This window comes from Hyla sarda, chromosome 2, assembly GCF_029499605.1.
Source record: "Hyla sarda isolate aHylSar1 chromosome 2, aHylSar1.hap1, whole genome shotgun sequence".
Taxonomy (NCBI): Eukaryota; Metazoa; Chordata; class Amphibia; order Anura; family Hylidae; genus Hyla; species Hyla sarda.
The window spans coordinates 347,924,404-347,950,600 of NC_079190.1; the positions used below are offsets into that span (position 1 = coordinate 347,924,404).

General features: G+C 41.6%; 1 protein-coding gene across 1 annotated transcript in view; it reads left to right on the forward strand.

Moving 5' to 3' along the window:
• Positions 1 to 9,802: 9,802 nt before the first annotated feature.
• LOC130356543 (cyclin-dependent kinase inhibitor 1-like) overlaps positions 9,803 to 26,197 on the forward strand; it is a 69,745-nt gene continuing 53,350 nt past the window's right edge. The window contains exon 1 of the mRNA XM_056558229.1: positions 9,803 to 9,959. Coding sequence (XP_056414204.1) covers positions 9,822 to 9,959 — 138 coding nt within the window. The 5' untranslated portion in view covers positions 9,803 to 9,821. The remainder of the gene's footprint in view (positions 9,960 to 26,197) is intronic.

A 26,197-nucleotide genomic window follows, 5' to 3' on the forward strand; every position in this document is an offset into this window, starting at 1 on the left:
CGCAAAAAAGTTCACATCATATGTTCAAAGTATTTTACATGAAAATTATCCAAGGTTTACACTAGTCAGACCAGTTTTGCAAAAATGGGCGTGGTTATGCAAATTTCATGTTTTACATGATATTTTCAAAGGGGTGAGAGTCCATTTTACATCAAAAATTTCACACCGGCTTTTTGATAGTGTAGAAATCACAGAAATGGTTGTAGTTTTTTTTAATTTGTTTTTCTTTAGTTTTTTAGAAAATGGTGTTATTTAATCAATTAATGAAAAATAGATAATTATTATTAGAAAATGTTATATATATATATATATATAAATATTTTTTTTTTTCATGGTCACTGCACCTGAAGACACACTTAAAGGGGTACTCCGCCCCTAGACATCTTATCCCCTATTAAAAGGATAGGGGATAATGTGTCAGATCACCGGGGTCCCGCTGCTGGGGACCCCCGCAATATAGCAAGCTGCACCCCCCTGTAACTGCTTCCGGAAATGCTGGAGGCTCTCGGGCTAATTCCTCCCAACCACGGCACGGAAAATCGTGACATCACAACTTCGCCCCATGTGACATCACGTCCCGCCCCCTCAATGCAAGTCTATGGGAGGGGGCGTGACGGAGTACCCCTTAAAGACCTAGAAATTTTTTATTTATACAGTTATCACTTGTCTGGGCACTAGTAATCATGGAATATTACATGAGATTCTTCCACCAGAATTTTCGGGGATGTAAAATTTAGCGCCAATGTCAAAAATTTTGGTGCCAAAAGTGTTGGGCGCAGAATTTGGCAATTTTTGGCTCGAAAAAAAACAAAAGTGCCATGAAAATGAACTCTTACATATTTGCAAAGCCCTTTGAAAACATGAGGAGAAATAAAAAGTGTAATTAATATCTCTGGAATAGAAATTACAGTCGTTTTTGAATATCGTGTCCATACTTTTTATACCCAGGAGAGTCCATGAAAAAGAAAGATCTTCTAAACTTTTGGAAGAGTGAGTAAATCCCTATCTTCACCTCTTTTAAATATACTCACCTCCACCTATTCCTGCAGTCCTCATTCCAGGCACGACTGCAGACTATATGGAGATGTCAGCCCGGTAGCTGTCTGAAGAAAGCAAAGGAAAGTTGACAGAAAATGAAGCGGCATTGAACTTTCCTAGTTCTGCTGCAACTTCACTGTAGCCATCAGTAAGGTTGGGCTGGATCACTGCCAATTGAAATTGGTAGAATATCCAAGCAATATGGGGAAGATTTATCAAAAATAGCCTTTAATTAGTAAACATATGGAAATAAACATTAAAGGGTATTCTGGTGGAAAACCTTTTATTTATTTATTTATTTTTTTATCAACTGGTGCCAGAAAGTTAAGCAGATTTGTAAATTACTTCTATTAAAACATCTTAATCTCTCTGCTGACATCACAAGCAAAGTGCTCTCTGCTGACATCTCTGTCCATTTTAGGAACTGTCCAGAGCAGCATATGTTTTCTATGGGGATTTTCTCCTACTCTGGACAGTTCTTAAAATGGACAGAGATGTCAGCAGAGAGCACTGTGCTTGTGATGTCAGCAGACAGCTCTGTGTTCCAAAAAGAAAATAATTATCTCTGTAGTATTCAGCAGCTCATAAGTACTGGAAGGATTAAGATTTTTTAATAGAAGTAATAATTTACAAATCTGTTTAACTTTCTGGCACCAGTTGATAAAAAAAATAAGTTTTCCACCAGAGTACCCCTTTAACCCCTTAAGGACGCAGACAATTTTCAGTGTAGGACCCGGCCATTTTTTGCCCTTCTGACCACTGTCACTTTAAGCATTAATAACTCTGGGATGCTTTTACCTTTCATTCTGCTTCCAAGATAGTTTTTTCGTGACATATTCTACTTTATATTAGTGGTAAAATGTTGTCGATACTAGCATCATTTAGGTTCTTTTACCTAACTCAGTATTTTACAACCAGTGTGCCTCCAGCTGTTGCAAAACTACAACTCCCAGCATGTATTGATCGCCAAAGGGCATGCTGGGAGATGTAGTTATGCAACAGTTGGAGGTACGCAACTACAACTCCCAGCATGCCGAGACAGCTGTTTGTTGTTTGAGCATGCTGGGATTTGCAGTTTTGCAACATCTGCAGGGCTACAGTTTAGAGACCACTGTTTGTGGTCTCCAAACTGTAGCCCTCCAGATGTTGGTAGGCAACTCACCAGCTTCCGTAGGATCCAGGGAGCCGCATTGCCATCCTCTGCTGCCGCCGCCCGCTGCCGTGGTAAGTGGACCTTTGGTTCCGGTCACCGTCGGTTCCCCCGCTCTGTCCGGACTACAGTGGGTGGCCAGAGTGGAGGAACCAAATGTTAACCCCCCACCCCCGATCTGCTATTGGTCGTCACTTCTGAACGACCAATAGGAGGGGTGGCACCCCTGCCACCTCAATCCTATCCCTTCAGGGGGATCGTGGGTGTCTTGGACAACCCCGATCCCCCTTATTTTTCGGGTCACCGAAGACCCGTATGACCCGGAATCGCTGCAAATCGCCGGTGTGAATTCACCAGCGATTTGCGGCAATTGCTGACATGGGGGGCCTCAGGACCCCCCTGGGCATTTGCACGGGGGTGCCTGCTGATAGATATCAGCAGTCACCCCGGTCCGGTCCACACCTGGCGTGTGGCGGGGACCGACATTCCCATGGGCGTACAGGTACGCCCTTGGTCCTTAAGCAAGTAAGGGCGTACCCATATGCCTGTGGTCCTTAAAGGGGTACTCTGGTGGAAAACTTTTTTTTTTTATGAACTGGTGCCAGAAAGTTAAACAGATTTGTAAATGACTTCTATTAAAAAATCTTCATCCTTTTAGTACTTTTTAGCAGCTGTATGCTACAGAGAAAATTCTTTACTTTTTGAATTTCTTTTTTGTCTTGTCAACAGTGCTATCTGCTGACACCTCTGTCCGTGTCAGGAACTGTCCAAAGCAGCATAGGTTTGCTATGGGGATTTTATCTTGCTGTGGACAGATTTTCCTCTGTAGCATACAGCTGCTAAAAAGTACTGAAAGGATTATGATTTTTTAATAGAAGTCATTTACAAATCTGTTTAACTTTCTGGCACCAGTTCATTTAAAAAAAAAAAAAAAAAGAGTATTCCACCGGAGTACTCCTTTAACCCCTTAAGGACATAGGGCGTATCCATACGCCCCCGTTTCCAAGTCCTTAAGGACCGAGGGCGTATGGATATGCCCTGAGCATTTCCGGCCCCCGCCACTAGCCGGAGGGGAGCCGGGGCCGGATGCCTGCTGAAATCGTTCAGCAGGCATCCCGGCATATCGCCCAGGGGGGTCATTATGTCCCCCCATGTCGGCGATTGCCGCAGATCACTGGACAATTCAGTCCAGCGATCTGCGGCGGATTCCGGGTCAATCGGGTCTCCAGTGACCCGATGACCCGGAATTACTGGCTGATCGGGGCCGTCAGAGACGGCCCCGAACAGCCAGAGCCTGCAGGAGTGAGGTGGCACTGGTGCCACCTCATGATCGCCCTGATTCGTCGGCCGGATTACCGGCCGACCAATCAGGGCGCCTGCTGCGGATGTCACTCCCGCAACCCGCTCCGCCCCTCTTCCGGAGGACGTGAGCGGGTGCGGGCAGAAGACCCCGGGTGCTGGGGACCTCGATCCCCGGCGTTAATGTTGGGATCGGGGCCCCAGGAGCGACGGCGGTGGCGAGGGACTGACCTGCAGTGTGGATCGTTGGAGGTGAGTGACAGCCTCCTGCTGTTGCTTAGCAACAGCTCCCAGCATGCAACAAGGGCATGCTGGGAGCGGTAGTTATGCAATAGCAGGAGGCAGACCACCACAACTCCCAGCATGCCCTTATGGGCATGCTGGGACTTGTAGTTTTGCAACAGCTGGAGGCACATTCTTTCTATGGAAAAGTGTACCTTCAGCTGTTGTGTAACTACAACTCCCAGCTTGCACAATCAGCAAGTGCATGCTGGGAGTTGTAGTGGTGCATCTGGTGGTTGCATAACTACAGCTCCCAGCATGCCCGTTGGCTGTCGGTGACTACTGAGAGTTGTAGTTTTGCAACAGCTGAAGGCACACTGAGTTAAGTAGTAAACCAGTGTGTCTCCAGCTGTTGCATAACTACAATCCCCAGCATCCCCAGCCAATGTAGTATGCCTCCGGCTGTTGCATAACTACAAGACCCAGCATGCCCTTCCGCTGTCCGTACATGCTGGGGGTTGTAGCTTTTGCAACAGCTGAAGGCACACTGGTTGCAAAACACTGAGTTTGTTACCAAACTCGGTGTTTCACAACCTGTGTGTCTCCAGCTGTTGCAAAACTACAACTCCCAGCATGCACTGATAGACCGTACATGCTGGGAGTTGTAGTTTTGCAACAGCTGGATGTTTCCCCCCCCCCCCAATGTGAACGTACAGGGTACACTCACATGGGCGGAGGATTACAGTAAGTATCCGGCTGCAAGTTTGAGCTGCGGCAAATTTTCTGCCGCTGCTCAAACTGCCAGCGAGAAACTACTGTGAACCCCCCGCCCGTGTGACTGTACCCTAAGAACACTACACTACACTAACACAAAATAAAATAAAAAGTAAAAAACACTACATATACACATACCCCTACACAGCCCCCCTCCCCTCCCCAATAAAAATGAAAAACGTCTGGTACGTCACTGTTTCCAAAATGGAGCCTCCAGCGGTTGCAAAACTACAACTCCCAGCATGCACTGATAGACCGTACATGCTGGGAGTTGTAGTTTTGCAACAGCTGGATGTGTGTCCCCCCCCCCCCCCCCCAATGTGAACATACAGGGTACACTCACATGGGCGGAGGATTACAGTAAGTAACCGGCTGCAAGTTTGAGCTGCGGCAAATTTTCTGCTGCAGCTCAAGCTGCCAGCGAGAAACTACTGTGAACCCCCGCCCATGTGACTGTACCCTAAAAACACTACACTACACTAACACAAAATAAAATAAAAAGTAAAAAACACTACATATACACATACCCCTACACAGCCCCCCTCCCCTCCCCAATAAAAATGAAAAACGTCTGGTACGCCACTGTTTCCAGAACGGAGCCTCCGGCTGTTGCAAAACAACTACTCCCAGTATTGCCAGATAGCCACTGACTGTCTAGGCATGCTGGGAGTTTTACAACAGCTGGAGGCCCCCTGTTTGGGAATCACTGGCGTAGAATTCCCCTATGTCCACCCCTATGCAATCCCTAATTTAGGCCTCAAATGCGCATGGTGCTCTCACTTTGGAGCCCTGTCGTATTCCAAGGCAACAGTTTAGGGCCACATATGGGGTATCGCCTTACTCGGGAGAAATTGGGCTTCAAATTTTGGGGGGTATTTTCTGCTATTACCCTTTTTTTAAATGTAAAATTTACGGGAAAACAAGCATTTTAGGTAAAAAAAAAAATTTTGTTTTACATATACAAAAGTCATGAAACACCTGTGGGGTATAAAGGTTCACTTAACCCCTTGTTACGTTCCCCGAGGGGTCTAGTTTCCAAAATGGTATGCCATGTGTTTTTTTTTTGCTGTCCTGGCACCATAGGGGCTTCCTAAATGCGGCATGCCCCCAGAGCAAAATTTGCTTTCAAAAAGCCAAATGTGACTCCTTCTCTTCTGAGACCTGTAGTGCGCCAGCAGACCACTTTCCACCCCCATATGGGGTGTTTTCTGAATCGGGAGAAATTGGGCTTCAAATTTTGGGGGTGTTTTCTGCTATTACCCTTTTTAAAAATGTCAAAATTTTGGGAAACCAAGCATTTTAGGTAAAAAAAAAAAAAAATTCACATATGCAAAAGTCGTGAAACACCTGTAGGGTATTAAGGTTCACATTACCCCTTGTTACGTTCCCTGAGGGGTCTAGTTTCCAAAATGGTATGCCATGTGTTTTTTTTTTGCTGTTCTGGCACCATAGGGGCTTCCTAAATGCGGCATGCCCCCAGAGCAAAATTTGCTTTCAAAAAGCCAAATGTGACTCCTTCTCTTATGAGACCTGTAGTGCGCCAGCAGAGCAATTTTCACCCCCATATGGGGTGTTTTCTGAATCGGGAGAAATTGGGTTTCAAATTTTGGGGGGTATTTTCTGCTATTACACTTTTTAAAAATGTAAAATTTTTGGGAAACCAAGCATTTTAGGTAAGAAAAATTTTTTTTTTTACATATGCAAAAGTCGTGAAACACCTGTGGGGTATTAAGGTTCACTTTACCCCTTGTTACGTTCCCTGAGGGGTCTAGTTTCCAAAATGGTATGCCATGTGTGTTTTTTTGCTGTCCTGGCACCATAGGGGCTTCCTAAAGGTGACATGCCCCCCAAAAACCATTTGTCGCTCCTTCCCTTCTGAGCCCTCTACTGCGCCCGCTGAACAATTAACATAGACATATGAGGTATGTGCTTACTCGAGAGAAATTGGGTTTCAAATACAAGTAAAAATTTTCTCCTTTTTACCCCTTGCAAAAATTCAAAAATTGGGTCTACAAGAACATGCGAGTGTAAAAAATGAAGATTTTTAATTTTCTCCTTCACTTTGCTGCCATTCCTGTGAAACACCTAAAGGGTTAATACCCTTACTGAATGTCATTTTGAATACTTTAGGGGGTGTAGTTTTTATAATGGGGTCTTTTATGGGGTATTTCTTATATGAAGACCCTTCAAATCCACTTCAAAACTGAACTGGTCCCTGAAAAATAGTGAGTTTGAAAATTTTGTTAAAAATTTAAAAATTGCTGCTGAACTTTGAAGCCCTCTGGTGTCTTCCAAAAGTAAAAACTCATAAATTTTATGATGCAAACATAAAGTAGACATATGTATATGTGAACCCAAAAAAAATATATTTTGAATATCCATTTTCCTTACAAGCAGAGAGCTTCAAAGTTAGAAAAATGCAAAATTTTCATTTTTTTCATCAAATTTTGGGATTTTTCACCAAGAAAGGATGCAAGTTACCATAAAATTTTACCACTAAGTTAAAGTAGAATATGTCACGAAAAAACTATCTCGGAATCAGAATGATAACTAAAAGCAGTCCAGAGTTATAAATGTTTAAAGTGACAGTGGTCAGAATTGCGAAAAATGCTCCGGTCCTTAAGGTGAAAAAGGGCTCGGTCCTTAAGGGGTTAAGGGGTTGAGCAAGGATAAAAAGTTGTTAGTTATATCTACTATTTCTAAGGATTAATTATACAGATGTAGCAGAATTCATTATCGCACCAGAACTACAGTTCACTACTGTGATATCAAGACGTGTTAGTTGTGTAGAGAAGTGTAGAGAATAGAGAGAGAATTATCCACAGAGACACTGAAATGATAAACTCAGTTTTACAACATGGGTACATGCACGTCAGGATATGAATCAGAAAATACACGCTGGTGAATAACAAACTTCTGCATGGGACAGTAACACAACCGTTGCCATAGAGCTGTTTCAGCTGACTATACACACTGAAAGGAATAGGTCTGGGCATGTTCTGCAACACTGGGTCATTGTCGCTATAGAAAGTTATCATCTGAACTCATACACGAAAGATAGGGAAGTGAGCAGCACAGTTTCTACATACTGTAACCAGCAGATCAGATGAGAAATATTTCCTTTCATTTTCATTTCATGACGTCAGGATTGTTTCTATACACTTTAGTTCTCCCCATCACCAACCTTTAATATGTAGGATACTGGCAGTTTGCATCCTACATTATGTTTATAGTACAAGTGCACAAACATAATGGGGGACATATTAAAAACTCTTCATGTTAAAAATTTAGCTTTTCACGCCAAAATATATTCAAAGTGTTTTTCATGAAAATGATTAAAAGTTTACACTAGTCACGCCAGTTTTGCACCCTAGGGGTGAAGGTGTGGTATCTACTCGGGTACATGGTAGGTAAACTTTAAAGGTCCTATGCTTTTTGAGTGAACCTTTAATGGGGTACTCCACTGCTCAGTGTTTGGAACAAGCCATTCTGAAGGCTGGAGACGGGAGCTTGTGACGTCATAGCCCCGCCCCATCATGTCGTCACGCCCAGCCCCCTCAAAGCAAGTGTATAGACTTGCACTGAGGGGGAGGTGCATGATGTTGTGAGGGGGCGGGGCTATGATGTCCCAAGCTCCCGGCGCCTGCTCCAGCGTTCAGAACAGTTTGTTCCAAACGCTGAGAGGTTTGACAGATCTTTGGAACAGTGGGCTGTAGGGTGTAAATGCTCACTGCACCCCTTGTTACAGTCCATGAGGGGTGTAGTTTCCAAAATAGGGTTACATGTGTGAAGGGCCCACCGTTCTGGCACCATGGGGGCTTTGTAAACGTACATGGCCTTCAATTCCAGCCAAATTCTGCTCCTTTTCTTTTGAGCCCTGTAGTGCGCCAGCAGTGCACTTAACATACACATATGAGGTTGTTTCCTTCTCACAAGAAATGGTGTTACAAATTTTGGGGGGCTTTTTCTTCTATTACCCCTTGTGAAAATGAAAAATTTGGGGTAACACCATTTTATTGGAAAAAATAATTTTTTTTCATTTTCACGTCCAACTTTAATGAAAATTTGTCAAACACCTGTGGAGTGTTAAGGCTCACTGTACCCCTTGTTATGTTCCATGAGGGGTGTAGTTTCCAAAATGGGGTCACATATGGGTGTTTTTTTTTACATTTATGTCAGAACCACTGTACAATTGTATGTCAGAACACTCCTGAGCCTTGTTGTGCGCCCGCAGAACACTTTATGTCCACATATGGGGTATTTCCGTACTCAGGGGAAATTGTGTTGCAAATTTTGGTGGTCTTTTTTTTTACTTTTAGCTCTTGCGAAAATGAGTATGGAGCAACACTAACATGCTGGTGTAGACCCCCAACTTTACCTTTTCATAATGGGTAAAAGAAGAAAAAGACTCCCAAAATTTGTAACGCAATTTCTCCCGAGTACGGAAATATCCCATATGTGGCCCTAAATTGTTGCCTTGAAATACAACAGAGCTCCAAAGTGAGAGAGTGTCATGCACATTTGAGGCCTAAATTAGGGATTTGCATAGGGATGGACCAGGATGCAAGCATTACACTTGCCTCCGCCACCCAAATACCCGACAGCAGTGTTTTACAAACAGGGTGCCTCCAGCTGTTGCAAAACTCCCAGCAAGCCTTGCTGGAAGTTGTTGATTTTCAACAGCTGGAGACTCTGTTTATGAGATGTTTTTTTTTTTTTATTGGGGATGGGGGGTGGGGGGGAATAACTGTGTAAGGGTGTATATGTGTACAAGGGGTACACTGTCCTCAAGTCTGGTCTTAGGTATTTCTATATATGAATACGTGTATATAATCTCAGTCAGAATAATAGTGAAAAATATATTACATTTATCTAAAATCAATATACATGTATGTAGTAGGTACAGTCTGCAGGGCCCTTGCAGATCTGCTGAGAAGATGTAAATTTATAGTACATACAGCATTAAAGAGTATTTATAAAACTTATAAAATATATTAAAAATGAAAATAAAAAGGTGAATATAAAAGAACACATACAGCTTATAATATGCAATTTTAAACTGGCCAATATATCTTTTGTTTTAATAGATTTAACATAGTTAGTGGCAGGGGGATAGTCAGCAATAGTTTTAAAATGCCCCAAAAGTATGTTCCATAGTATAGTTGTGTTATACAATTCCAGTAAGTGCTATGACCTAATGTCTTAGACTCCTGTGGAGGTGAATAGTTAAATGGTTTCGATACTATGTATCATGAAAGTCTTGTTTTTAGGTAGATAGCGAGTATACACTGTATCAACTGCTCCGGACGGGGTCCCACAGCTGCAGCTTTCCGTGAAGATGCCTGGCTGCTGCTGCTTCTGCGGGTCTTCAGTGTCTGTATGCCTTGGGATGGAGAAGTCTGATGGTGGCCATGAGATGGATCTTGCGGAGAGGCAGCGATGTGCTGCAAGGGAAACAGCGGGTCCCCCACATGTGGTGAGCATGCTGAGACTTGTAGTTGCTGAAGTTGTAAGTGAACTTAGATATATGGCCGTATAGCAATCAATGTTATGTCTATATATCGCTGTATATTAAAGGCTAGACGCGTTTCGAGATTTTACTCTCTTTTTCAATAGCATTGTTTGACTGGGATGCTGAGGTTCTATATTTGGCACACATTTGTGTTTGATTGGATTTCTGATTTATGTGTGTGTGAAACTCCTGACTGGCTTCATTATGTCCAGGTGCCTAGAGGTGAGTCTTTGTAGTACATCAACATTGAGGCAAGGGAACATAGATAAAATAAATGTGTACATTTATATGTATATATATTGAATCAAAAGTGTGTTTTCAAAAATAGTGATATATTGCATATAAATATATATATATATATATATATTTATATATATATATATTATATAATATAATATACATATATATAATATATATATATATATATATATATATATATATATATATATATATGAGAATGGGAATTTAAATAAAAATAAATAAAAATACAATACAGTATAATAGGATAGAAAAAAAATGATACATGATAGATTCATAGAGCTGATTATCTTCAGAAAAAAATATATAAATACACGCATATACATGTATATACATATACACACACATACATATACACACACACAGTTGCTTAAATGGTTTAAAAAGTATAGAAAAATATTTTTTGGTATATGTCTAGGTATATAATGATATATACAAAAATTACAAAACCTTATAATCATATTGCATATTTAGACATGAGAACTTCATGTTAAAGGGGTATTCTGGGCAAAAACATCTTATCCCCTATCGAAAGGATAGGGGATAAGATGTCTGATCACGGGGGGCCCACCGCCGGGCTGCTGCAGAGAGATCGCGGGGGCTCCCAGCGGTGCCCCCCCCCCCACGATCAGACATCTTATCCCCTATCCTTTTGATAGGGGATAAGATGTTTTTGCCTGGAATACCCCTTTAATTAAACTATTCATAGTTATTATATGTATTCACAATATATGACTTTATGTATTGTTGGTGTGGTGCTTATATACTGTATGTATATCTATGACAATCATTAGATTGCTATTACTGATCAGTGCCATGCAAACGCATGTGCAATCTACTTCTCTGGTCTGCTATAAGGCAGACCAAAGGAGAAGACTGTTAAAGCTGCCAGAAGGCAGATAAGGGTACCTTCAGTAGCCATTATGACTTATCGAGCCCCCACAATTATGCCGTGGCTGGTCTGATGAGTCCCCCTGAGCTTCGATAATGCTGCAGATTATTATTGATCACGGCATCTGAAAGGTTAGTGGTGGGCATCATCAGGATTGCTAATTTCCACCATTACTGGCTGGTCCTGCTGATAGCAACTGGGACCCACTGCGCATGAAGTGCTGAGCTTGTCTGTGTCCCGGCTGCAGTCTGAGATTTAGGACTCCAGCGTGAGTCTGAAACTTATTTTAAAAAAAGGCTTGCGGCCAGGATTGGTAGGGAAAACCCTAGTGGTAATTTTTTCAAAGTGGAAAATGAAATAGAAAGAAGCATATTTTTTAAATAACATGCTATTGGAAAGTTATTCTGCATACATTAATCTATAATCTATCAAAAGTTTTTTGGATGAAAGGTTCCCTTGAAGCCTATGCTAACCATGACAATGTGGCGAAGCTACGATTGCTATTTGTGTACTTTGCACAAGCCCAAATTCACACAGATAGGATATGCGACTTCAGTTTTAGACCACCACTTATATCCAGAAGAAAGGGCTCGGAAAACCCTTTAGCATTCCACAGAGATTTCTATTAAGTAAAATAGATTTAAAGTGTTCGGTTAGAAAGTAGGAGAAGAAACAATATATTTATAAGCTGTTGATGATGATACGTGATAATAAGTAGGAAATACATTTGTAGAATGGAAGTCCTGTTTAATACCCTGGGGGCGATTAGCAATAAAGGAGTCATAATAAAGGCATGTGAGTCAAGAATACAGAACATCATGGAGCAGTAAATACACAGAAACATTAAAACTCCACAGAAGTCGAGATAACATCAAGTCAAGAACTGTTAAGGGCATGGTTAAAGAACTCTGTTATGTCTGGTGTCATGAGTGCGATCTGAAGTATGGGGGGTCTAATGCCAAAGTGGAAAGAGAGAGAGAAGGAGCGCTCCAAAGTGTAATATCGCCAATGATGACAAATGCCAAAAGTGAATGAGCGGTTACCATAAAGTGTTGTGCAACGGCCAGCACAACATGGAGAAGGGTATATATCAATAGCCCACCTCTGCCATTCTACAAGTAACCAGAAAAACCACAATCCACCTCCAGAAACGGAGGGAGTTCCTCGAGTCCAGATTATTTGCTTCTATTGTCTACACGGCACAGGGAGGCCTGCTGACCGCCGCACACAGGGATCCTCGTGCTGCCTGCACCTCTGTGTCACAACATACACAGCAGCCTAAGGCAGCCCGAGGATCCCTGTGTGCGGCTGTCAGCAGGCCTCCCCGTGCCGTGTAGACAATAGAAGCAAATAATCTCCTTATGTCACAGGCAGAATAGGTATTGAGATGTCCCTCAGCGTCTGAAGTTCCATTTCTGGAGGTGGATTGTGGTTTTTCTAATGCCAAAGTGGGCACAGTATGGAGGGTGTAATGTCAAAGGGGGAAGCACAGGATGGGCAGTCTAAATACAAAGGGGGAGCACAGTACAGGGAGTCTAACTAGAAAGGGGGTCACAGTTTGAGGGTCTAACTACAAATGGGGCACAGTATTGGGGGTTAACTATAAAGGTGGCAGAATATAGAGGACTAACTATAACAGGAATGGGGTGGCATAGTACGGGGACCTAACTAAAAAAGGCATGAACATTATGGGGGTATAACTACAAAGAGGGAAGCCACAGTATTGTGTCCAACTACAGAGTGTGGCCAATGTATGTGGTCTAACTACCGAATTGGGGCACAGTGTGAGAGCCTAACTACAGAGTAGGGTCCCAGTATGGAGCCAAACAGAAGTAATCACCAGTAAAGATGCAAATTGAGATGTTTACTAACATAACATGGTATATACAGGACACTGTCAGCTGAGGAAGGCTTGACTGCTAAATCACATCCTGTATATACCATGTTGTGCTAATAAACATGGAAATTTGCTTCTTTTTTGGTAAACACTGGGACTTCATTCTCTTTACTTCTGGATTTGATGTTACCACGTGTACCACAATGCCTAGCAGTTGTGCAGACATTTAATTAAAGGGGTTATCCAGGAAAAAACTTTTTTTTTTTTTTATAGATCCACTGGCTCCAGAAATTTAAACAGATTTGTAAATTACTTTTATTAAAAAATCTTAATCCTTTCAGTACTTATGAGCTGCTGAAGTTGAGTTGTTCTTTTCTATCTAAGTGCTCTCTGATGACACGTGTCTCGGGAACCACCCAGTTTAGAAGCAAATCCCCATAGCAAACCTCTTCTACTCTGTGCAGTTCCCGAGACAAGCAGAGAGGTCAACAGAGAGCACTGTTGCCAGACAGAAAACAACAACTCAACTTCAGCAGCTGATAATTATTGAAAGGATTATGATTTTTTTAATAGAAGTAATTTAAAAATCTGTTTATCTTTCGGGAGCCAGTTGATATAACATGTACCAAAGTGGGCACAGGATGAGGGCTTAACAACAGAGTAGGGACACAGGTGAGCTCATGGTACTCCAGTGCTACATCTTCAGGATGATATTACTAAGTATACATAAATCTTGTACAATCTTCTGAGACAATGGCAGTAGGCTACTTGAGACGGCAGAGCAGTAGGGCACTTAGGGGTCAGTTTAGGAATAATACATTTGTTAACCGCATTACACAGGAACCTTATGATAATTGAGCTGCACTGTAATGACTACCCAAAGGTTTGTTTAGGAAATACTCTAACTGCCCTACCAGCAACCATAGATGATGCATATTTTTGCATAGACAATGTAGGCATCATAGCACACTTATCCTGAGGAAATTGTTGCATCATAACAACTTAATAGGGAAAATGAAGGTTAATACACAGCAACTGGTTTATTCATATAATTTCAAGATTTCATGATTTATCTGCGTTTGCACATTCTAAATGGTTTATCTCATTCAGCTGTCCACAAACTATAGAGATCTATTAGGAGTCACAGTACAGGGATAATACACACAGTGATGTCACAGTAAAGGGATAATACACAGGGATGTCACAGTACAGGGATAATACACACAGTGATGTCACAGTACGGGGATAATACACACAGTGATGTCACAGTACAGTGATAATACACACAGTGATGTCACAGTACAGGGATAATACACAGGGATGTCACAGTACAGGGATAATACACACAGTGATGTCACAGTACAGGGATAATACACACAGTGATGTCACAGTACAGTGATAATACACACAGTGATGTCACAGTACAGGGATAATACACACAGTGATGTCACAGTACAGGGATAATACACACAGTGATGTCACAGTACAGGGATAATACACAGGGATGTCACAGTACAGGGATAATACACACAGTGATGTCACAGTACAGGGATAATACACACAGTGATGTCACAGTACAGTGATAATACACACAGTGATGTCACAGTACAGGGATAATACACACAGTGATGTCACAGTACAGGGATAATACACACAGTGATGTCACAATACAGGGATAATACACAGTGATGTCACAGTACAGGGATAATACACACAGTGATGTCACAGTACAGGGATAATACACACAGTGATGTCACAGTACAGGAATAATATACACAGTGATGTCACAGTACAGGGATAATACACAGTCATGTCACAGTACAGGGATAATACACAGTGATGTCACAGTACAGGGATAATACACACAGTGATGTCACAGTACAGGGATAATACACAGTGATGTCACAGTACAGGGATAATACACAGTGATGTCACAGTACAGGGATAATACACACAGTGATGTCACAGTACAGATATAATACACAGTGATGTCACAGTAAAGGGATAATACACACAGTGATGTCACAGTACAGGGATAATACACAGTGATGTCACAGTACAGGGATAATACACACAGTGATGTCACAGTACAGATAGAATACACAGTGATGTCACAGTACAGGGATAATACACAATGATGTCACAGAACAGATATAATACACAGTGATGTCACAGTACAGGGATAATACACAGTGATGTCACAGTACAGGGATAATACACACCAGGGGCGTAGCTAGAAACCACAGGGCCCCGATGCTAAAAATTGTCCTGGGCCCCCCCACCCATACCCCCCCACCCATACCCCCCCACATATTGTAACAGATGTTTGCAACGCGTTTCAATCCCGGACAGGGATCTTCATCATCTCTGCCTGACGAAGATCCCTGTCCAGGATCAAAACGTGTTGCAAACAAATAAACATCTGTTACAATATTTGGGGACCAGTCAGGAGAAAACACAATGATATCAGTGACCTGAGTGACGTCTTCTCTGCTGTCTTTCCTTTTCTTCCTCATCTGGTCCAGATGCCAGGACTTCTTCCAGCTCCATTTTCTTTGCAGAGTCTGGTTCCTTAATTTGTCAGCAGATCCTTATCCTCTGTATGAAAACAATAATCATTAGATTTCTGCCTAATACTGTACCCCCTGAATATAATACTGCCAAATACTGTACCCCCTGAATATAATACTGCACCCCCTGAATATAATACTACAAACCACTACCTCCTGAATATAACCCTGCCACGCACTGCACCCTCTAAATATATTATTGTCACACACCGTACCCCCTGAATATAATACTGTCACACACTGTACCCCCTGAATATAATACTGCCAACCACTGTACCCCCTGAATATAATACTGCCAGCCACTGTACCCCCTAAATATAACCCTGCCACACGTTGTACTCTCTAAATATATTATTGCCACACACCATACCTCCTGAATATAATACTACCACCCACTGTACCCCCTGAATATAATACTGTCATATACTGTATCCCTGAATATAATACTGCCACACACTGTACCCCTGAATATAATACTGCCACATACTGTACCCCTGAATATAATACTGCCACACAATGTACCCCTGAATATAATACTGCCACACACTGTACCCCCTGAATATAGTCCTGCCAACCACTGTACCTCTAAATATAATACTGCCATATACTGTATCCCTGAATATAATACTGCCACACATTGTACCCTCTAAATATATTATTGCCACACACTGTACCCCCTGAATATAATACAGGTACACATTTTCCCACCTGAGTAAAATACTGCCACACATAGCCTCTAAATATAACCCTGCTATATGCTGTACATTGAATATATTATAAATCTTCCTCCCAATTCCTTTGTTTCCCCCTCTTTCCCCCTAGACTTGTAAGTCCTCTTCATGCTCCCCTGAACTCCCTCCTACATTCCTAAGTCCTTTCCCATGTAAATAACATCACTCCCCTACCTCCAAAATACAGTCCCATGTAAATAACATCCCTTCCCTACCACCACCATACAGTCCCATGTAAATAACATCACTACTATACCCCCAACATATAGTCCTATGTAAATAACATCACTATTATACCCCCAACATACAGTCCCATGTAAATAACATGACTCCCCTACCACCAACATACAGTCCCATGTAAATAACATCACTATTATACCCCCAACATACAGTCTCATGTAAATTACATCACTCCTATACCAGCAATATACAGTTCCATGTAAATAACATCACTCCCCTATACCACCAATATACAGTCCCATGTAAATAACATCACACCTATACCACCAATATACAGTTCCATGTAAATAACATCACTCCCAGTCCCATACCACCAATATACAGTCCCATGTAAATAACATCACTCCTATACCACCAATATACAGTTCCATGTAAATAACTAGTGTTGAGCGGCATAGGCCATATTCGAATTCGCGAATATTCGCGAATATATTCGTCATATTCGCGAATATTCGCATAGTCGTAAAATTCTCATTTTATTTTCGCATATGCGAATATTCGCGTGTGAGAAAATTAACGTATGCGAAGATTTGCGTATACAAAAATTAGCATAAGCGAAAATTCGCATATGCACATTTTCGCATATGCGAAAATTCACACACCAGTCTCACACAGTAGTATTAGAGCCTTCTTACACCACATAAGCTGGAAGCAGAGAGGGATGATCACTGTGATATGTACTGTGAAAAAAAAAAAAAAAACGAATATTCGTAATTACGAATATATAGCGAAATTCGAATTGCGAATATTCGCGAGCAACACTATAAATAACATCACTCCTATACCACCAACATACAGTCCCATGTAAATGACATCACTCCTATACCACCAATATACAGTCCCATGTAAATATCATCACTCCCCTACACCAATATACAGTCCCATGTAAATAACATCACACCAATGATTGTCTCCATTCCTGTTGCTTTTTCATGGCGAGAATAATGGGGGAGATTTATCCAACCTTGTGCAGAGGAACAATAGAGCAGTCGCCCATAGCAACCAATCAAATTTCAGCTTGCATTTTTCAGAGGCCTTTTTTTTAATGAAAGCTTGAATCTGATTAGTTGCTATGGGCGACTGCTCCAGTGTTCCTCCAGCATGCCCGGACAGCCCTTCAGCTGTTGCAAAACTATAACTCTCAGCATGCCCAAGCAGCCATTGGCTGTTTGGGCTTGCTGGGAGTTGTAGTTTTGCAACATCTGGATATCTGGTGTACTAGTTTGCCTCAGTATTAGAGGAAGGCATTTTGTATAGTAAAAGATAGATCTCGCGGGGTCAGAGGCTGTGACAGGTCACGTGCATGCCTGCGCTGCTCTCCCACCAGCCCTCTGCCTGTCTGTTGACCCTGCTGCAGCAACAGGGCCCGGGCCCCCCAGGCTATTGGGCCCCGTCGCGACCTCTATAGCTACGCCACTGATACACACAGTGATGTCACAGTACAGGGATAATACACACAGTGATGTCGCAGTACAGGAATAATATCCACAGTGATGTCACAGTACAGGGATAATACACACAGTGATGTCACAGTACAGGGATAATATACACAGTGATGACACAGTACAGGGATAATATACAGTGATGTCACAGTACAGGGATAATATACAGTGATGTCACAGTACAGGGATAATACACAGTGATGTCACAGTACAGGGATAATATACAGTGATGTCACAGTACAGGAATAATATACACAGTCATGTCACAGTACAGGGATAATATACACAGTAATGTCACAGTACAGAGATAATACACAGTGATGTCACAGTATAGGGATAATACACACAGTGATGTCACAGTACAGAGATAATACACAGTGATGTCCCAGTACAGGGATAATACACAGTGATGTCACAGTAAAGAGATAATACACACAGTGATGTCACAGTACAGGGATAATACACAGAGTGATGTCACAGTACAGGGATAATACACACAGTCATGTTACAGTACAGGAATAATACACACAGTCATGTCACAGTACAGGGATAATATACACAGTCATGTTACAGTACAGGGATAATACACAGTGATGTCACAGTACAGGGATAATACACAGTGATGTCACAGTACAGGGATAATACACAGTGATGTCACAGTACAGGGATAATACACACAGTGATGTCACAGTACAGGGATAATACACAGTCATGTTACAGTACAGGGATAATACACACAGTCATGTTACAGTACATGGATAATACACACAGTGATGTTACAGTACAGGGATAATACACACAGTGATGTCACAGTACAGTGATAATACACACAGTCATGTTACAGTACAGGGATAATACACACAGTGATGTCACAGTACAGGGATAAAACACACAGTCATGTTACAGTACAGGGATAATACACACAGTCATGTTACAGTACAGGGATAATATACACAGTCATGTCACAGTACAGGGATAATACACACAGTCATGTTACAGTACAGGAATAATACACACAGTCATGTTACAGTACCTTGACTTGTGTTGTACTTCTTATTGACCATGATGGAACACAATGGGCCCATGCGCTGTATGTTTTAGGTCCCTAGTAACGCCCTTGCAACTAACAATGATTTAGTGCTTATTCGTGCAGCCCTGCACTTGCATGATTGTTAGCCACATATGCCCTGTTTACACAGGGAGCTGTGTAGCCAACCAATGATGATTTATAGCGCTTAGTTGTGTGTTGACGGATTTCTGCATTTTTTACACGGGGCAATATTTGTCCTGGTCAGCCGATAATCACCCTGTCTAAAAGGGCCTTTACGAAGAGTTACCAAAATGATAGAGAATTTCTTGCCCCCAAAACAAAGAATTCTTAACGTACAGACTAGTTTGACAATCAGCAGTGCAACCAAAAGGGAGAAGGGCTCTACCTGTATAATAAATCAATATATAGGGATGCTACAGCAAAATAGAAACAATTAGTACATACCAGAAAAAAGGTTCGCTGCACATAGTACACACCAAAACATGTATGGATTATAAATAAACTTCATTATGGAAACCACATATAGACAAGGGAAACACATACATCTAAAAACTATTAAAAAGGCTCAATATTGAGCCTAACACAACCACTAGGGGAGGGGCCATGAACCCCCTAACCCCAACCCTGCCCTGAGTACAGTACAGCAATACAGCTACTGCTCCAAATTGTAGAAGAATAAACCACATGCAGAGATAATCATAGTCAGTGGAGAAACATGCTATTCAGATAATACATTGTGAATACAAATAATGAAATAGACAAGCAAACCACAGACGGAGGAGCAGTGATGAAGATGGCAACAGGGCAGGGAGACCGGAACCCCACACGTTCCGTCACTCTCAGGTGACTTCCTCAGGGGTGATTGTGCATAGTCAATAGTAAACCTTTCTTCTATGGAAGAAAGGTTTGGAAGAATCCCCTTGTAAATAATATGGTAAAAAAAAAAAAAAACCCTATCTATTTTCATTTAACCCCTTTACGTCCTTGGCCGGCTCCCGTGATATAACGCGTCATATTGGGTCATTCCCGGCGCGGTGCTGCGCGCTATTAACTCTTTAGATGCGTCTAAAACTAAAGTGAAAGCTGCCCAGCTGCTCAGTGGGGCTGATCGGGACCACCGCAGGGAAAATGCGTTGTTCCGATCAGCTGGGACACGAGCGGAGGTCCTTTTACCTTCCTCTGGCGTGTCCCTTCGGCGATTGATTGCTCCAAGCCTGAGATGCAGGCTTGACCAATCGACCGCCGATAACACTGCTCACTGCAAAGCTATGGCTTTGCAGTGAACAGTGCTGGCAATCAGTGTGTGCAATGTTATAGCCCCCTATAGGAGCTATAACACTGCAAAAAAAAAAAATGTAAAAAAAAGTTAATAAATGTGATTTAACCCTTTCCCTAATAAAAGTTCAAATCACCCCCCTATTCCCATAAAAAAAAAACATGTAAATAAAAAAAATATAAACATATGTGGTATCGTCGCGTGTGTAAATGTCCGAACTATAAAAATATATAATTAATTAAACTGCACGGTCAATGGTGTACGCGCCAAAAAATTCCAATGAATAAAAAGCAATCAAAAAGTCCTATCAATACAAAAATGGTACCGCTAAAAACATCAGATCACGGCACACAAAATTAGCCCTCATACCGCCCCATATGCAGAAAAATTAAAAAGTTATAGGGGTCAGAAGATGACATTTTTAAACGTATACATTTTTCTGCATGTAGTTATGATTTTTTCCAGAAGTACGACAAAATCAAACCTATATAAGTAGGATATCATTTTAACCGTATGGACCTACAGAATAATGATAAGGTGTCATTTTTACTGAAAAATTTCGTCGCACATTGATTTTTTTTTCCGTTTCGCTGTACATTTTTGGGTAAAATGACTGATGTCACTGCAAAGTAGAATTGGTGGTGCAAAAAATAAGCCATAATATGGATTTTTAGGTGCAAAATTGAAAGGGTTATGATTTTTAAAAGGTGAGGAGGAAGAAATGAAAGTGCAAAAACCGAAAAACCCTGCATCCTTAAGGGGTTAAGGTTGTATTGCAACAAAACAGAAAAAACACCAATGGGGGAGATTTATCAAAACCTGTGCAGGGGAAAATTTGCCCAGTTGCTATAGCAACCAATCAGCTTGTTTCATTTGGCAGAGGCCTTGTTAAAAATGAAATAAGCAATCTGATTGGTTGCTATGGGCATCTGGACAACTTTTCCTCTGCACAGGTTTTGATAAATCTCCCTCTTGTAAGAGTGTAAATACTTTGTGTGATGTGGGTACAACTGTGACAGAGAGCACACACTTTCCCACAATCCCCTTTGCTTGCATACATAGTACAGACTAACAAGCAATATGCAGTTGAATTGACCATGCTTAACCATCTTAGACTATCGTAACCATGGTAAACAGGGCAAAACAAAGAAAACATAGGGGATTAGTAAGTATATATCTCTTAACCTCTTAAAGGGGTTATCCAGGAATAGAAAAAACACAGCTACTTTTTTTTTAAAAAAACAGCTCCACGTTCGTCACCAGGTTGGGTGTAGTTTTACAAATTGGCTCCATTGACTTTAATGGAACTGAGCTGCAGAACCACACCCAACCTGGAGACAGACGAGGAGCTGTTTTTGAAAGAAAGTAGCCGTATTTTTCTATTGCTGGATAACCCCTTTAAAATCCACAGTTTTTTTTTCTATTTTTGCACTTGTATTTTCCACCTCACCTCCTAAAAATCAGAACGCTTTCAATTTTGCAATTTTGCACCTACACCTTGCACCACCAATTGTTCTTTGTAATGACATAAATAATTTCACCACAAAATCTACGGTGAAACAAAATGAAAAAAATCTTTGTGGGGCAAAAATTTTAAATAAAAATGCAATTTTGTAACTTTTGGGGCTTCCGATTCTACACAGTGCACTTTTTGGGTAAAAAAAACAAAAACAAACACCTTATCTTTATTCTGTAGGTCCATACGATTAAAATGATACCCAACTTATATCGTTTTTTGTTTTTGTTTTACTTCTTTTTAAAAAATTTTATAACTTTGCACAAAAATTTGCATAATTTTTCCGTATACGGGGATGTATGGGGGCTCATTTTTTGTGCCAAAATCTGAAGTTTTCATTGGTACAATTTTTTTTTATGGGACTTTTTTTTATCGCTTTTTATATTTTTTTAGGGTATACAAAGTGACCAAAAATACGCAATTTTGGACTTTGGAATTTTTTTTACGCATACACCATTAACCGTGCAGTTTCATTAACATTATATTTTAATAGCTTGGACATTTACGCATCCTGAGCGCACTTCACATAACGGGAGCAGACAATGGATGTAAATATTTGTCCGTTGTCCTTAAGGGGTTAAACAGTAAATTCATTTTCAGAAATTCTTATACATTTAAAATGTGTTTAATTTCACATAATACATGAAATTGGACCTAGATATCTTTGTGTTAACCTGTTCAGGACGTGGGGCGTATGCATACGCCCGTGGGAATTCCAGTCCCCGCCGCTAGCCCGTTGGGGACCGGACCGGGATGCCTGCTGGAATCATTCAGCAGGCATTCCGGCACATCGCTGAGGGGGGTCCTGAGACCCCCCCATGTCGGCGATCGCAGAAAATCGCATGTCAATTCAGACATGCGATTTTCTGCTATTCCTGGCTGATCGGGTCTCTGGTGACCTGATCACCCAGAAAATAGGGATGATCAGAGCTGTCAGTGACAGCCCCGATCATCCTGAGGGATAGGAGCGAGGTCACAGTGCTGCAATCTCCTCCTATCCCCTGCCATTAGTCAGAACTGAGTTCTGACCAATGGCAGCGCAGGACAGGGGGTTGCCATGGAAACCCCGCATTCTGTCGGGCAGAATGGGAGAAGAAGATGGAGACCGGTACCTTACCTGAAGATGGCGTGGGGACCGAAAATCATCGTGGAGACTGCAGAGATCCTGGCTCAGGTAGGGAAACGCCGGGTGGGGGAAATGAAGGTGAAAGTAAAGTTATCTTTACTGTGGCAACCACTAGGAAGGCCGAACTGCAACTCCCAGCATGCTCAGACAGCCAAAGGCTGTCTGGGCATATTGGGAGTTGTAGTTTTGCAACATCTGGAGGGTCACAGTTTGGAGACCGCTGTTACAGTGGTGCCCAAACGGTAGCCCTCCAGATGTTGCCAAACTACAACTCTCAGCATGCCTAGACTGCCCAGGCATGCTGGGAGTTGTAGTTCTGTAACATTTTGCAATTTTCATGAAATTTTTGAAAATTGCTGCTCTAATTTGAAGCCCTCTAATTTTTTCAAAAAGCAAAAATATGTCCATTTTATGATGCCAACATAAAGTGGACATATTGTATTTGTGAAGAAAAATAAAATTGATTGGGAATATCCATTTTCCTTACAAGTAGAGAGCTTCAAAGTTAGAAAAATGTGAAATTTTCGAAATTTTGATGAAATTTTGGGATTTTTCACCAAGAAAGGATGCAAGTAACGCCGAAAATTTACCACCAAAATAAAGTAGAATATGTCACGAAAAAACATTCTCAGAATCAGAATATTCGGTAAAAGCGTTTTCGAGTTATTAATGCGTAAAGTGACGGTGGTCAGAATTGCGAAAAAGGGCTCAGTCCTTAAGGTGAAAAAGGGCTGCGTCCTTAAGGGTTTAAAACCCCTTTTTTGTTTTGTTTTTTTCTCCTCGCCTTTTATGAACCATAAGGCTGGGTTTCCACTTGGCAGTTCTTTCGAATTCTGCTACTGTAATTTTTAAGCCAAAGAATAAAGTATATTTAAAAGGGATTGAAAACATAAAAGAAGGACTTATAGTTCTCCTTCCTTATAGATCCGCTTTTGGCTTTGGATCAAAAACTACTAGGTGGAAACCCAGCCTATATCGTTTATTTTTCTATCCACAGAGCCATACAAGGGCTTATTTTTTGTACTTTGCAATGACACCTTTCCTTTTACTATAGAATTTAAAGTGAAGCAATTTTGGGGGAGTTTTGTTTTTTTACGCAGTGCACTTTGCGGTATAACTCCTCACTCCTTGCTTTGATAGAATGAGACACAGGCTAGAAGCCGAGCTCTGTACATCAATCATGTAGTGTGGGAGGAGGCGTGCTGCTGCAGCTCAGCAACACCAATTTGGCTCTCTAGCAACTTAGGGTGCATTCACACCACGATTGTTCAATACAGTGACCTGATCCGATATACCACGGTTTTCAGTCCGGTCAGAAAACCGGATACGGGGCAAAAATGAGCCAACCGGAGTCACTATCTGACTCTGGTCGGCTCATTCAAATGAATGGGATGGGGGCTGGATCCAGTCACCATATTGAAGAATCGTGGTGTGAATGCACCCTAACAAAAAAAGGCACTTTTATAACTTTATAAACAGCAATCTGCAAAACTAAGGTTATAATTTATTTTCTTCCCCTTTATTTTCTTCAGTAACATTATGTACCTGGTACGGAGTGACAGGTTTTCTTCAAGGGGGCTGTCCTGGGATGCAAAAATGTATCACCATCCTCACACCTCAGCACTCCATACCTACATGCAGCGGACAATAAAAAGTAAATCGCTTTTACATCTCAAGACAACCCCTTTCTAGCTGCTAAGGTACCAGATACCACATGACACCTTCAGAGGTCTTAGGCTGGGTTCACATACAGTCGTGGCCGTAAATGTTGGCACCCCTGAAATTTTTCTAGAAAATGAAGTATTTCTCACAGAAAAGGATTGCAGTAACACATGTTTTCCTATATATGTTTATTCCCTTTGTGTGTATTGGAACTAGACCAAAAAAGGGAGAAAAAAAGCTAATTTGATATATTGTCACACCAAACTCCAAACATGGGCTGGACAAAATTATTGGCACCCTTTGGAAAAATGTAACTGAAATCAGTTGCTTCCTATAACCATCAATAAGCTTCTTACACCTCTCAGCCAGAATGTTGGACCACTCTTCCTTTGCAAACTGCTCCAGGTCTCTCTTACTGGAAGGGCACCTTTTCCCAACAGCAATTTTAAGATCTCTCCACAGGTGTTCAATGGGATTTAGATCTGGACTCATTTCTGGCCATTTCAGTGCTTTGTTGCCATCCATTTCTGGGTGCTTTTTGACACATGTTTGGGGTCATTGTCCTGCTGGAAGACCCAAGATCTCGGACACAAACCCAGCTTTCTTACACTGGGATATACAGTGTGACCCAAAATCCATTGGTAATCCTCAGATTTCATGATGCCTTGCACACATTCAAGGCACCCAGTGCCAGAGGCAGCAAAACAACCCCAAAACATCATTGAACCTCCACCATATTTCACTTTACTGTGTTCTTTTCTTTGTAGGCCTCATTCTGTTTTCGGTAAACAGTAGAATCATGTGCTTTACCAAAAAGCTCTATCTTGGTCTCATTTGTCCACAAGACGTTTTCCCTGAAGGATTTTGGCTTACTCAAGTTCATTTTGGCAAAATGTAGTCTTGCTTTTTTGTCTGTCTGTGTCAGCAGTGGGGTCCTCCTGGGTCTCCTGCCATAGCTTTTCATTTCATTTAAATGTCGACGGATAGTTTACATTGACACTGATGCTCCCTGAGCCTGCAGGACAGCTTGAATATCTTTGGAACTTGTTTGGGGCTGCTTATCCACCATCCGGATTATCCCGCGTTTACACCTTTCATCAATTTTTCTCTTCCATCCATGCCCAGGGAGATTAGCTACAGTGCCATGGGTTGCAAACTTCTTGATAATGTTGCGCACTGTGGACAAAGGCAAATCTAGATCTCAGGAGATGGACTTGTAACCTTGAGATTGTTGATATTTTTCCACAATTTTGGTTCTCAAGTCCTCAGACAGTTCTCTTCTCCTCTTTCTGTTGTCCATGTTTAGTGTGGCACACACAGACACACACACACAATGCAAATACTAAGAGAACTTCTCTCCTTTTTATCTGCTTTTAGGTGGGATTTTTATATGGCCTACACCTGTTACTTGCTCCAGGTGAGTTTAAAGGAGCATCACATGCTTGAAACAATCAATTTTTCCACAATCCAGCCCATTTTTGGAGGTTGGTGTGACATTATGTCCAATTTGCTTTTTTATCTCCCTTTTTTGGTTTTGTTCCAATACACACAAAGAAAATAAACACGTGTATAGCAAAACATGTGTTACTGCAATCTTTTTC